The sequence below is a fragment of the Thamnophis sirtalis genome, unplaced genomic scaffold (assembly GCF_051295495.1).
Source record: "Thamnophis sirtalis isolate CommonGarterSnake01/CBP01778 unplaced genomic scaffold, rThaSir2_p1.2 scaffold_2, whole genome shotgun sequence".
NCBI classification, from domain to species: domain Eukaryota; kingdom Metazoa; phylum Chordata; class Lepidosauria; order Squamata; family Natricidae; genus Thamnophis; species Thamnophis sirtalis.
The window spans coordinates 130,784,808-130,799,247 of NW_028261382.1; the positions used below are offsets into that span (position 1 = coordinate 130,784,808).

Here is a 14,440-nt window from a genome sequence, read left to right on the forward strand (position 1 = left end):
CCATTTTTTGCTTGCTTTTTTGCCCTCCCCAGGCTCCAGAGGCTTTATAAGAGCCTGGGGAGGGCAAAAGCAGCCTCCCCCGTCCCCTGGAAGCCCTCCGGAGGCTTCAGGGACCTTTAGGAGGCTTCCCTGAAGCCTCCGGAGCAGTCAAAACAACCCTCTGATCAAACTGGAAGTGACTTCCGGTTTGCTCGGAGAGTCGTTTTGAGCACTCCAAAGCTTCAGGGAAGCCTCCTGAAGGTCCCTGAAGCCTTCGGAGTGCTTAAAATGACCTTCCGAACAAACTAGAAATCAGTTCCCAAACTTCCGGTTTGCCCGTAGGTCCGGTGTTTTGCACTTCGTAGGCTTCAGAGAAGCTAATGAAGCCTCCAGAGGGCCTCTGGGGGGGGGGAGGCTCTTTTATCCATCAACAGGCTCCTATAAAGTTCTGGACCCTGGGGAGGGCGAAAATGGCTTTTAAAAGGATGAACTCAGCTGGCCAGCACCTTGTGTGCTCTGACAAATGGCTCTGTGTGCCACCTGTGGCATGCCTGCCATAGGTTTGCCATCCTGGTATTATACAGTATGTACCTACCTACCTACCTACCTACCTACCTACCTACACACACACACACACACACACACACACATAAATAAATAAATATAAATAAATAAAAGACCGGGTCTTATTTTGGGGAAAACATTGTATATACTATCTGATTTAGAATATTATTCCTCAGAAATATGTTATTAATATTTGAATTTCTAGAAAGTAAAATTGTAGCTCTCACAACAGTTTAAGATTTTACAGTAGTCCTCGACTTATGACCATATTTGCGCCTGCAATTCATGTTATAAGACATGACAATCATTAAGCAGGTGGTCAGGTGATTGTATCCGATTTTATGACTTTTTTTACTATCAACATCAGCACTGCCAGCAATAAAACTACATCAAATAGCTTGCATCAGATTTGAAAATGCACTGATTCTTACCTGGTAGTCGAACCCATCTTCCTTGCAACCTTATGTTCCAACAGTATAAATTCTATCTAGGCTTCAACAGTTATTTTATATATATAGAGAGAGAGAAAGGGTGTGGGGAAAGAGGATTTTGGGAAAACAGAAAATGAATTGTTGGTTCAGCAGTTAGAGTCATTTTCCAGAGGCTATGCGTAGCAACACTATGCCAGAACAAACTCTTTTGTCATGCTTAAAACTTACCCATTAAGTAACAGCATGTATTTTCTCTGGAAGAAATCCCAGAGGACCTGCATAATTATGGGAGATACAGCATAACAACTCTGTTGGCTGCCACTGTATTGAAATCCCCATTTCATAAAATGATTTACTGTTCCATCCCACAACCCAACCCTTTAAGTCAAGCTTTTTTAAAATGTATTTTACATTTATTGCATATTTATTTATAAATATTTATTGTACATTTATAAATATGGCAGATTCTGAAAGCCACAAAATGACTATGGCAAAAAGGTTTACTATGGAATAGGTACAGTAAATGTAAATGTTTAAAATACACAAACCTTGCTAAAAAGCACATGAATATTTAGGCTGACTGCATTACTATCATGATAGGAAACTGTCTTCAAATCAGGAGGATGGTGAAGAAAGGAGCCAAAAGCACCATGTGTGAAAAGTCCTGTCATTGGACAATACTGGGGCTAGTGACCCCACTCTGATTTTGACAGATTCAGCAAGTTCACATAACTCTTTGTTCACACCCACTGAAATAACTCAGACTTAGAACATTTGGGTGCTGAATCTTAATGGGAATCCAAGACTTGCAAGCTGACCTTTGCAGGTCTGAGAGACTAGCCAAAAGGCATGGAAGCCAAGAAAGCAACCTCTGCAAATATTGTTTGATGAGCCTCAGCTGTGCATTGTATGAGGTTCAGTATGCCTTATTTACTGTGCTTATTTCTGCTTGACACGCCAGGCCTAATACTGCTCCTGTAACTTTCTGCAGCACAGAATATTGTTTTCCCATTCCACAGAAAGGAATCAGCGTCTGGGTTGGTCATCCACACAATAACAGGTGCTACTTTCATTATTATATAAATATATGCGGCATCCTTCACATTGGGGAAGTAAGAAGTAAATTCAATTTTATTCTCTTACTTTTAATGGTTCTCCAAAGTATGTGGGTTTAAAATGTGGAAATGTCCATAGGGAGATATTCTTTTAAAAGCTAATTTGGTGCAGTGATTAAAACACCAGGCTAGAAACTGGAAGACTGTGGGTTCTAGTCCAGCCCTAGACACAAGCCCAGATTACTGACTTGGGTCAGTCACTCTCTGTCAGTCCTAGGAAGGAGGCAATGGCAGACCATTTCTGAAAAAACTTGCCAAGAAAACTTCAGGGATACTCTAGGCCAGGGATGTCAAACTCAATTTCATTGAGGGCTGCATGAGGGTTGTGTTTGACCTTGGGGGGGTGTTGGGGGTCATGGCCAGAGTGAGTGTGGCCAGCTTGACATCACTTACTGTATTTTTCAGAGTATAAGAGGCACCTTCCCCCCCCAAAAAAGAGCGTGGAAAAATGCTAGTGCATCTTATACACCGAAAACAGCCATTTTTGATCTCCCAAAGCCCCGCTTCTGCATTCCATTTTTATGAAAAATGGGTGAAAAACAGGCTGTTTTTCGGAAAAATGGAGGATGTTTTTGCCTTCCCTCAGCAGCTCTCTGCAGGCTTCAGCATGGCTGGGGGTAAGGCAAAAACGCCTCCATTTTTGCAAAAAATGGCCTGTTTTCTGCCCGCTTTTTGCTCTGCTGAGTGCTGCTGGGGGCTGAGGGAAGGAAAAAACTTTTCATCTTACTTACCTCTTCAAAATCTTGGTGTGTCTTATACACTGGTGCAGCTTATAGTCTGAGAAATATGGTCTGTCGGGGAAACCTATGGAGGCATGAGCACTCTGCCAACAAAAATGGGCTCTCGAGCTCCGTTTTCTGCTGCAACAGCCTCCTGCAACCCTCTGCCAGTGAAAATGGAGCTAGGGAGGGCTGCAAGCAGCCCTACCAAACTCCATTTTCACTGGCAGAGGCACTGTGGGCCAGTCCATTGTTTCCAGGGCGGCCCTGTGAGCCAGATCTAAGCACCCCGTGGGTCGGATACAGCCTCAGGCCTTGAGTTTGACAGTCCTGCTTTAGGCAGTTGAGAGGAATCAAGGCTCACTAGAAGCTCTGTCATGCTCAAAACATATTAAATATTATTATATAATTAAAAATACATGTCAGAAATATAGCAATATGCAAAGAGTGGAATGGCTGCTAAGGATAAGAAGTGATAGGAAATGTTATTTGTGTAATTTACCAATGAAGTAATACCATATACCTTCTTGTTCTTCTAGTCTTCTACTCTTGAATCTCCCTACATCCTCTGTGTGACTCGATCTTTCCCTAATCAATGAAGAGATTAAGTCTGAGAGAGAGCTCAACTAAGGTTTATCTGACCATATTTTTTATTATTTATTTATTTTATTTGTTTATTTATCATATGACTATTTATTATTTATCATATGGCACATTCAAATCACATTTCAATAAAAACTCAAGATATAAAAATATTAAGTATAAAATCTAAAATATGATGTTTCCGTATAGATCACGGTGTAAAACTCGCAGTGTCACATTGTCGTCACGTGATGTTTCATATGTCTCCCCCCCTTCACGGAGCTGGGGTGGGCGTGGCCTATATGAGATGCATCCTGCCCATGGGCCTCCAGTTTGACATCCCTGGTCTAAATTAAAGATATAATTTTGCTATATTTTTCACAGCCAGGAAAACAGCAAAGTCTCTATTATAAGCTCTATTTTGGCACTCTGACATTATATGTTGGATATAATATATTGTTTAAAATTCTTCCTGTTTCCAATCCTCAAGACTTTTATGAAGGATCTTTCTCTCAATAAATATTAAGAATCATTGCATCTAAACTTGTCCTTGATTGGTGTTAATAGTCCAATGTCTTGGCTGCTGAATCTCACCACAATATTTTCTCTGTTATACTTTCTAGGATTTTCTCCCCTTTGTTCTTCTGATCCTATTGAGTTAAATTTTATCTATGTAGAAGAAATGTATAAAAATCTGTATAAATATGTTTTGGGGAGGAAAGTGTAGCAAGGTAAAGAGAAATGGCCACATTATATTTCTCCAATTCTATAATTTAAAATAAAATACTACTGCCTATTAATTCTGCTAATACAGAATGAAGCAAAATAGTTTAACATAGGAAATAAGGATATCTGTGAAAAATGGACCAAAAGTTAATTTTAAGAGTGTATGCCATTATAGATATACTGTGCTTAAAAGATCAAGCTACTGTGCTTGGAAGATGAAGTTATACTGAAAGAATATAAATCTGAAAGTGGATTTTAAAATGACAGACTATGAGAATGGTATGGAAAAAGATGCTACACTGGATATAAATGAAACTGTCTGATGTCTTAATAATTAAAATGGATATACACATAACAAACAAAAAGGTTGATCTGGATAACTTTTCTATATTTGCTTTACAAAAGAGTTTGAAGAACTTTGTGAGAAGGGACAAAATAAAAATAAAGATAAAGTGCTGGGACATTATTAAAAGGCATTAAAGACTAAAGATTGTTAAAAGTAAGAAATTAAAATGGGTTTATTTGATCAAGACTAAACTAGATCAGTTATTATCTCTGATAAGGACTTATGCTGACCAAGATTAAAGGATGTGTTTTTAAGGATTTGTTTACAGACAAGTGATGGAATAGTGAGGAAAGAGATGATTTGTTGAATTTTAATAGGTGATAAGTTAGTAAAACTATTTATATTGTAGTGATGAAGGAGAAAGATATTTCTTTATATATTTCTTTTCTTTTTCTTTACTGTATTCTTATTTTTTCTTTCTTTTCTATTTTTCTTTTTTGCATTTATTTTATATTATCTTTTTTTGTTTTCATTAGTTTTTATGTTTTAATTGTAAGGTGAATAAAATTACATTAAATAGGAAAAATAATTGCTGAGAATAAAGAGTTAAAACAAAAAAGTATGAATTAGTTCAATTTTAGAAACAACATGTCATTTTAGGAATAAAAAGAAGGGAAATGATGTTTTTATTCATTTTAATCATTGTTTTATATTTATGACTGTTCATTTTTATTTGCTACATTTCACTATATTTTTTATTATATTTCATTCACTATAATAAAAATGAAAAATAAAATGTAACCTAGTAATCCTTGCTGGAGTTGGTTAAAAAAACTCAGGAACAGAGCAAAATGATATATGTCAAGATATATAGTCATACAAATATCAATTTAAACTAAATTGGAAATCCAGAGTTTTGTCATTAGAGTGGGTTCAAAAATCCAACAAATAGATTTAAACAGCAGGTATATGATTGCAGTGTTGTTATAGCCCCCCCCCCATTCAATAGTGTCTGATTCTCATAGACTTATGGGACAAGTCCCTGCAATTCCCTTGGCAAAATTGATTTGCCACTGTCTTCTTCCTCTAGTCACGCTAGCGATCAGAGTGACTGGACCAAAGCCATCACTGGCTTTTGACCTAAGGTGTGACTAGGTCTCTAGCCTGTTACCTTAACCATACAGCAAAATGATTCTTGGTTATTATAGTATTATGCAGGAAAATAAATAATTAACGAATCAAAGACTTGGGTTATATGACATTTCTTTTTTGTGAAAAGGCTTCTGTAGACTATTATTATACATAACTCAGTTCTGTTTTCTTTGGAAAATCAATCTTCATGTTAACTTCTAGCCAAGACTCTGTCTGCCTTTAGGCAAGTCATTATCTCAATTTAAATTAGTATTATTAAAAGAACATGTTGTGCTACTAACAAATGATGGAAAATGTATATAACATTATAAAGAAATTATATGAATGATTTCACATAATGATTGAAAGCTACAGAGAAATTTGTATGTAATATAGATGTAACTGACACTATGAAACTATGGAGAAACTATTAAACAATGTCTATATCTCATTTAAGTACATGATTAAAACATATTTACCTCCGATGTAATGTTTAGAGATTCGTTAAAAAAATAAAATGATGGATGCAAGGCAATGTAACAAAACATGTGTCCTCTTCTGTCCAACTTGAATAATTCATTAAACTTAATAATAATGTTGATTATATTCAGTGAGATGTGAATGCAACTGAGTTGCTCAAATTCCAAACTAATGGCTCTGTTGTTACAAAATGCTTGAGTGGGTAAATCTATGTAAGTGGGTCTAATAAAATGGACTGGTAAAAGATACAGCAAAAACAAAAGAAATTATAGTTAGTCCTCAACTTACAACCACAATTGAGCCCAAAATTTATGTTGTTAAGAGAGACATTTGTTAAGTGAGTTTTGTCCCATTTTACAACCTTTCTTGTTACAGTTGTGAAGTTTGGTTTCCTTTGGTTTTATTGGACTTATATGCTGCCCTTCTCCCAAAGGACTCAGGGTGGCATACAACATAAAAACACATATAACAAAAGGTAAAAAAGATTAAATAGGAAATCCAATAACCTTCAATTGACAATTTAAATCAAATTTAGGATTAAATTAAAATTAACAATTAAAACTAATAATTTAATTTATTGTGTTCAGGCCAGGCCGGTTTGCTGAAAAAGCCAACTTTTTAGGGCGCGCCAGAAGGACTGGAGGTCGGGGAGTATGCGAAGGTCCGGGGGCAGCTCATTCCACAGAGAAGCCTCTCCTCCTGGGGGTCGCTAGCCGACACTGCCTGGCCAACGGCACCCTGAGGAGACCAACCCTGTGGGATCGTATTGGACGGTGGAAGGCTACCGGTGGTAGTAGGTGGTCTAGTACCCTGGGCCTAAGCCATGGAGCACTTTAAAGATCATAATTAACACCTTGAATTGCACCCGGAAAACAACCGGCAACCAGTGCAGGCCACCTAAAAGGGGTGTAACATGGGAGCACCAAGGTACCCCCATGACAACCCACGCGTTCTTGACCAGCTGGAGCCTCCGGGTGCTCTTCAAGGGTAGCCCTATATAGAGAGCATTACAGTAGTCCAGGCGAGAAAAGACGAGGGCGTTAGTGACTGTGCACAGGGCATCCCGATCCAGGAAGGGGCGCAACTGGCATACCAGGCAGACCTGGTAGAAGGCCCCCCTGGTCACGGCCATAAGATGTTCTTCTAAACTAAGCCGTGTATCCAGGAGGACTCCCAGATTGTGGCCACTCTCTGAGGAGGCTAAAATTTCTTCCCCTATCATCAAAGATGGTACATGATGCACAAATCGGGCTGACAGGAACCACAGCCACTCAATCTTGGAAGGATTAAGCTTGAGCCTGTTCATCCCCACCCAGATCCGCACAGCTTCCAGGCACTGGAACATCACGTCGAGGACATCATTGGGGTGGTTTGGGGTAGAGATGAAAAGTTGGGTATCATCAGTGTATTGATGATACCGTACCCCAAAACCATGGATGATCTCACCCAGTGGTTTCATATATATGTTGAACAGGAGGAGTGAGAGAACCAACCCCAGGAGCACCCCACAAGTGAGTCGCCTCAGGGTCAATCTCTACCCTCCAGTCAACACGATCGATCCAAGAGTTAGGAGAACCACCACAAAATGGTGTGCCCCACTCCCAACCCCCTGAGTCGTTGCAATAGGATACCATGGTCGATGGTATTGAAAGCTGCCGAGAGGTCTAATAAAACCAGGACAGAGGAGCAACCCCTGTCCTGGGCCCACCAGAGATCATCAACCAACGCGACCAATGCCGTCTCCGTGCTGTACCTGGGCCTGAAACCTGATTAAACGAATCCAGGTAGGCAGCTTCTTCCAGGTACTGGGGAAGTTGACGTGCTACCACACTCTCAACAACCTTTGCTACAAAGTGCAGGTTGGAGACCAGACGATAGTTGGCTAAAGAAGCTGGGTCCAGGGAAGGCTTCTTAAGGAGGGGCCTCACCACTGCCTCCTTCAAGGTGGTGGGAAAGAACCCATCTCTCAATGAAGCGTTGGTAATCGCCTGGAGCCAGCCTCCTGTCACCTCCTGGGAAGCCAAAACTAATCAGGAGGGACAAGGATCCAGCCCATAAGTGGCAGCAATAAGTCTCCCCATAATCCTGTCCACGCCCTCAGGAGTCACAGGATCAAACTCATCCCAGATAATCTTCACAAGATTAATCCCCGTCAACTAACCCGAATCTACCCAGTCAGAGTCCAAGCCTGTCCAAATCTGAACGATTTTGTCCTGCAGATACTGGACTAATTCCTCAGCCCTGCCCTGCATGGAGTCTTCCCTAGTTCCTTGATTAAGTAAGGAACAGGTCACCCTAAACAGGACGGCTGGGCAGTTATCTGCAGATGTGATAAGAGCAGAAAAATGTTCCCATTTTGCCACTTTTATTGCCACTAAGTAGGACTTAATATGAGTTCTTACTAGTGTTCGATCAGATTAGGACTGGCTGGCCCTCCAACCACTCTCTAGGCGTCTTCTCCGGTGCTTCATCTCCCGGAGCTCCTCGATAAACCAAGGAGCTACCTGGGATCGGCACCGAGTCAGAAGCCACAAAGGTACAACATGGTCCAAGGCCCCAGTGGCCGCTCTATCCTAGGCTTCCACTAGGGTCTCAGTCGAGTTGTGAGCAAGTGATTCAGGAAAAGTCCCAAGCTCCATCAGGAACCTTTCAGGGTCCATCAGGCTCCTGGGGTGGAACCATCTAATCGGTTCTGCCTCCCCACGGCAGGGGGTAGCAGTATGGAAGTCAAGCCTGAGTAGGAAATGATCAGACCATGACAAGGGTTGAATAACAATATCCCCTAAAACTAGATCATTCATCCATTGTCCGGAGACAAAAATCAGGTCGAGCGTGTGTCCCTTGTTATGAGTGGAGTCTTGAATTAACTGAGTTAGGTCCATAGCCATCATGGAAGCCATGAACTCCTGAGCTGAATCGGATGTCTCACCAATGGAAGGTAGATTGAAATCTCCCAGGACCATAACCCTGGGGAAATCAATCGTCAGCCCGGTTAATACATCCAGCAATTCAGGCAGGGCTGATGAAATGCAACAGGGACATGACAAAAGGCTCACCTGAACTCCAAGGCTCCATTTCACAAAAAGGGATTCACACCCACCTATCTGAGGCATAGTGACCTCCTGAGGTCTAACACTTTCCCTAATAACCACCGCCACTTCCCCCCGCCCCTGCTCTGGGCTCTCGGCTAGTAGAACACCCGGAAGCCTGGTGGGCATAATTCCACGAAGGGAACTCCCCCCACATGGCCCAACCAGGTCAACGTAATACTCACCAGGTCTGCTCTCCTGTCTTGTATGAGATCATAAATGAGGGGCACCTTATGTACCACGGACCTGGCGTTAAGTGACACCAGGCGGAGACCGGGGTCCTGTAGTCCCAAGCACCCAGGGGTGCGAGAAGGGCAATGAGGGTCGGAACACGTGATTGTTCTTAAACAGCAAACCTGCGTCCCCTGGGCATAATTTGACCCTTGGCCCCCACCGTATCTGCCCCTCCCAAGTAAATCATTGCAGTTGTTAAGTTAGTAACATGGCTGTTAAGTGAATCTGGCTTCGCCATTGACTTTGCTTGTCAGGTCACAAAAGGTGATCACATGACCCTGGGACATTGCAATCATCACAAATATGAGTCAGTTGATGATTCTCTGCATTTTGATCATGTGTCCACAGGGATTCTGCAATGGTCATAAGTGTGAAAATGGTCATAAATCACTTTTTTCAGTGCGATTGTAATGTTGAACAGTCACTAAATCAGAGGTGGTATTTAGAGATTCTGACTAGTTCTAGAGAACTGGTTAGCAGAAATTTTGAGGAGTTTGGAAAACCAGTAAATACCACCTCTGACTGGCCCCACCCCAATCTATTCTCTGCCTCCCAAGTCTCAGCTGATCAGGAGGCAATGGGAATTTTGCAGTAACTTTCCTCTTGAGTGGAGAGGGAATGGAGATTTTACAGTATTCTTCCCCTGCGTCAACCACCAAGCTATGCCATGCCCACCAGTAGTAAAAAAAAAATTGAATCCCACCACTGCACTAAATGAACTGCTGCCAAGTGAAGGACTACTATACTTCTTCATACAATTAAACTATGAAATTTGTTAATACAGGTTATTATACCAACACCAATGAAGATGGCTTTAGAAGGTTATTAGAGAAATTAGAAGAAAATAAAACTACCAGCATTCATACTTGATGGTATTCTGCTTCCATTTTTAAGGGCAGCGTATTTCTAAACTAAAGCTGGTAGGGAACAATAGCTGACTTTCCCATAGATATCTGACATGACTTCTATCAACATCTTTTGGTGTTTTATGTGCATTATAACAGCAATGTTATTTGCTAGTAAATGTGATTTCAGTATTACAATTTGTTATTTGCTAATTATTATGATTCAGCATGGATAAATATACATTCAGACATGGATAGATTTGTTGACACAGTTTTGCTCTGAAGTCTTAAAACCTTGGGAAGGAATAGCAGTGCTTTTACTTCTTTTTAAACTATAGTTTGAGGTTCTTCCATGCAAGCTGGATATGTCAAACTACATTCTATTTAGGACGTTATTCTAGTTATAGTTCTGTATTCAGGTAGCTGGGATTAAATACTTAAACTGGAGAATCTGATTCCAAGCAACTAAAGTTTATATCTGTTCAGGAGTAAGGGCTTAAGGCAGGATTAAAAGTCACGGTCTCCCTGTTTTTAGTGTGATGTCTTAAACATTACACCAATAAGTACTGAATTTGAATTTACTGAGACTTATTTACATATAAGATTACTTCAATCTCCTAGGAAGTACTTAAGGGTTTTAGTTTAGCCTGATACTGGGACAAATGGAATTAAAAGAACCAAAAGAAGAAGGAGATGCAGTTAGAAAAAGAGTTATTAGCAAGAGTTCCCTAAAAAATTACCTATTAAAAGGAAGCTGCAGAAAATTCGGGTGGGGGGGGGAGATGGGGAGACAGTATCAAAACCCAGCATCGTTGCACAAAACAAAGATCTGAAACCCAGAGAGTAGAGAATACAATGTAAAGGAAAAGGAAAAGAGATCATTAAGTATATAGGTAATGTGGAAATGGCATCACAAACATTTCCCTATTTGTCTTATTTCATCATTAAACTCAGATAAGCAGCTAAATTAAATAAAATTAAACACAACAGTCTTTGCTTCAATGATACTTCAGCAAAAGGCAATGCATTCCATATAGTAAAATGTGCTAAAGGAGAAACATATCCCATGCTTCACCAAAAATGGATGTGGTGAGAATATGTTTAAATTAATTTTTTTACTGCCATAAATTTATGAAATGCATGTCCAATTTTCTCTGAATCCTTTAGTCCTCAACATTTAAAATGGTCCGTGCTCACATGGTGCCATCTTTGGCAAGGCATATTACTATTACACACTCCTAGCTTCTAACTATAAAGTCAGACATGACTGAATGGATATCATCATCATCAACTTCTAGCCATAAAGTTTCTTTCTACACTTAAATGGTTCTTAGCTTAGTAATTTCTTATGGAAGGAGACATTACTCTACTTTATACACAATGCCACATTGAAAAACAGTTGTAGAATGGATTTCCACCTACCTTTCTCTTAGCTGAAGATTTGGACACACTCTTGAATAAGTTCTATAGTAACATTTTTATCACTAAGGATTGTGTTATGATTTATGATGTTTTTTTATAATAATTATGATCATGATTTATCACTTGTTGCTTGAATGAAAACTGAATGTTTATGCAGGGGAGACAAATTCCTTGTGTGTCCAATCTCACTTGGCCAATAAAGAATTCCATTCCATTCCATTCCCAAATGCTGCTTGTTGTTGTAGGATATATTAATAATCTTGAAATATGTCAGTTTGTCTCTGCTGTGTCTTACATTCCCAGGACTAAGTAATATTTTATTAGCAATTAGCAATAGCAGTAGACTTATATACCGCTTCATAGGCCTTTCAGGCCTATCTAAGCGGTTTACAGAGAGTCAGCATATTGCCCCCAACAATCTGGGTCCTCATTTTACCCACCTCGGAAGGATGTAAGGCTGAGTCAACCCTGAGCCGGTGAGATTTGAACCGCTGACCTGCTGATCTAGCAGTAGCCTGCAGTGCTGCATTTAACCACTGCGCCACCTTGGCTCATTTTATGAACCACCTCTCTCCTTCTCCTCCTTTAATAGTTCATTCAGCCTTTCCTCATTCCCAGAGCCAAGTTTACATCCTTTCACCACCATTCTTCTGAATATAGGATTAGGCTGGGAAAGAAAGGACAATTGATACACTATATTGCCAAAAGTATTCGCTCACTTGCCTTTACTCGCATATGAATTTACTGTGACATCTCATTCCTAATCCATATGACGTCAGTCTACTCTTTGCAGCTATAACAACTTCAACTCTTCTGGGAAGGCTGTCCACAAGGTTCAGGAGTGTGTTTATGGGAATTTTTGATCATTCTTCCAGAAGCGCATTTGTGAGGTCACACACTGTTGTTGGACAGATTTACCACTTTGTGGCTGAGTTGCTGTTCCCAAACACTTCCACATTCTTATAATACAGCTGACAGTTGACTGTGGAATATTTAGGAGCGAGGTAATTTCACGACTGGATTTGTTGCACAGGTGGCATCCTATCACAGTTCCACGCTGGAATTCACTGAGCTCCTGAGAGTGACCCATTCTTTCACAAATGTTTGTAAAAACAGTCTGCATGCCTAGGTACTTGATTTTTTACACCTGTGGCCATGGAAGTGATTGGAACATCTGATTCTGATTATTTGGATGGGTGAAAATACTTTTGGCAATATAGTGTATGTAAGTTGACTAATGAGAATGGACACAGGTTTAGCACTGTTCTCCAATTATGCTAGCCCTGCTCTGAAAAGCAGCGAAAAGATCAATTGATAGGCTTGGGGAGAGTGGTTGCTGCTTGACTTTAAACTCCCCGTCCTTCCTTGTTGATCAGCTAATGCTCAGGCTGAATCAAGTTCTGAGCAGAATATGAGGGAGAGTCTGGTCTGAAAGAGCTGGACTCTTCCAGTGCTGAAAGCAGAATGATCCCAGGCTGCTTCCAAAGAAGGAAGGAATGGGGCCAGCCAGAGGTGGTATTTGCCGGTTCTCCGAACTACAGAAAATTTCCGCTACCCATTCTCCAGAACCTGTCAGAACCTGCTGAATTTCACCCCTGATCCTACCATGTGAGGGAGGGGAGTCCCTTGACTTTGTCTCTGACTGAAGAGGACCAGATTATATCCAGGGCAATATCTGGATCAGGAGAAAGGTTAATAGTGGTACACATAAGGACAACTTTAGATAGGGGCTGGGATATGAACATCCAGGAAGATGTTCTTGTTATGATTAGCAATAGCAGTAGACTTATATACCGCTTCATAGGCCTTTCAGGCCTCTCTAAGCGGTTTACAGAGAGTCAGCATATTGCCCCCAACAATCTGGGTCCTCATTTTACCCACCTCGGAAGGATGGAAGGCTGAGTCAACCCTGAGCCGGTGAGATTTGAACCGCTGACCTGCTGATCTAGCAGTAGCCTGCAGTGCTGCATTTAACCACTGCGCCACCTTGGCTCTTGTAACAAACTGGGATCTCAAGCGCTCAGGCCAGAATTTGTAGCATATCTGACTGTGACATATCTCTTCCTCTCCCACACACACCCTCACACACACAAATTTCAAAACACAACTGTAATAACTCATCCCCACAAAGAAGGATGGGTCCACAAGAAACTTGAAAGCTGTGGCTGCTTAAGGAAAATCATGCCAAAGCCGATACAAATTGCAGATTATTTCACAATCCTTTGTTGAGGGTACAGAGTACAAAAGGATAGGAGGTCATTAGTCATTAGGAAGGGGGAGCGGGGTGTGTGTGAAGAGCAGATCACTTCCACATGTCTCGCGAAGCCCGAATACTGACGGGGAACTGACACTTGCCAGCCCACCACTCCCTTTGGGAGGAACCCCCTCGACCCGCCCCAGCGTTGCACTTCTCACTAATGGTTCTTTCCACGCGTTAACGGAGCCTTGGCAAACCCTCGGATGGAGTGGAGACGAGGGTGATCCCACCTCCTTTGTCATCCAGCTATTTCATCCCGGAGAAAAGCGCCCAAGCAGTTCCAATCGACGCCCACCGGCGGTCAAGGAGAACCTCGGGAGGGAGCGCAGGAGCGGTGGAAAGACCGCAAGGCCAGGCAGGACGCAAAGATCTGCGCCTTCCCGCGCTACCTTTGGCAGGTGGAAAAATGTGCAACTCGACCGCAGCCAGGAGTTTGCATGGTTGAAATCCTCCGAAACTAGCGGCGCTCGTGCCAGCCGGAAAGCGAAACTAGTTCGGCCCATACGGAAGTTCTCGGCGATTTTAAAAAAAGGGGGGGGGCATCAACAGGCGAGCGTGGTTCGGCTCCAAGAGCGTCTCC

At 41.5% G+C, this 14,440-nt stretch overlaps 1 protein-coding gene and 1 pseudogene across 1 annotated transcript; both read right to left on the reverse strand.

Annotated features, from left to right (window-relative positions):
* Positions 1-6,345: 6,345 nt before the first annotated feature.
* LOC148049161 (uncharacterized) lies at positions 6,346-7,783 on the reverse strand. The gene has a single exon (XM_087703855.1). It carries the CDS (start codon positions 7,470-7,472, stop codon positions 6,816-6,818), a length of 657 nt encoding a protein of 218 aa, XP_087559981.1. The 5' UTR covers positions 7,473-7,783; the 3' UTR covers positions 6,346-6,815.
* On the reverse strand, positions 7,678-13,312 carry LOC148049162 (uncharacterized; annotated as a pseudogene).
* Positions 13,313-14,440: the final 1,128 nt, after the last annotated feature.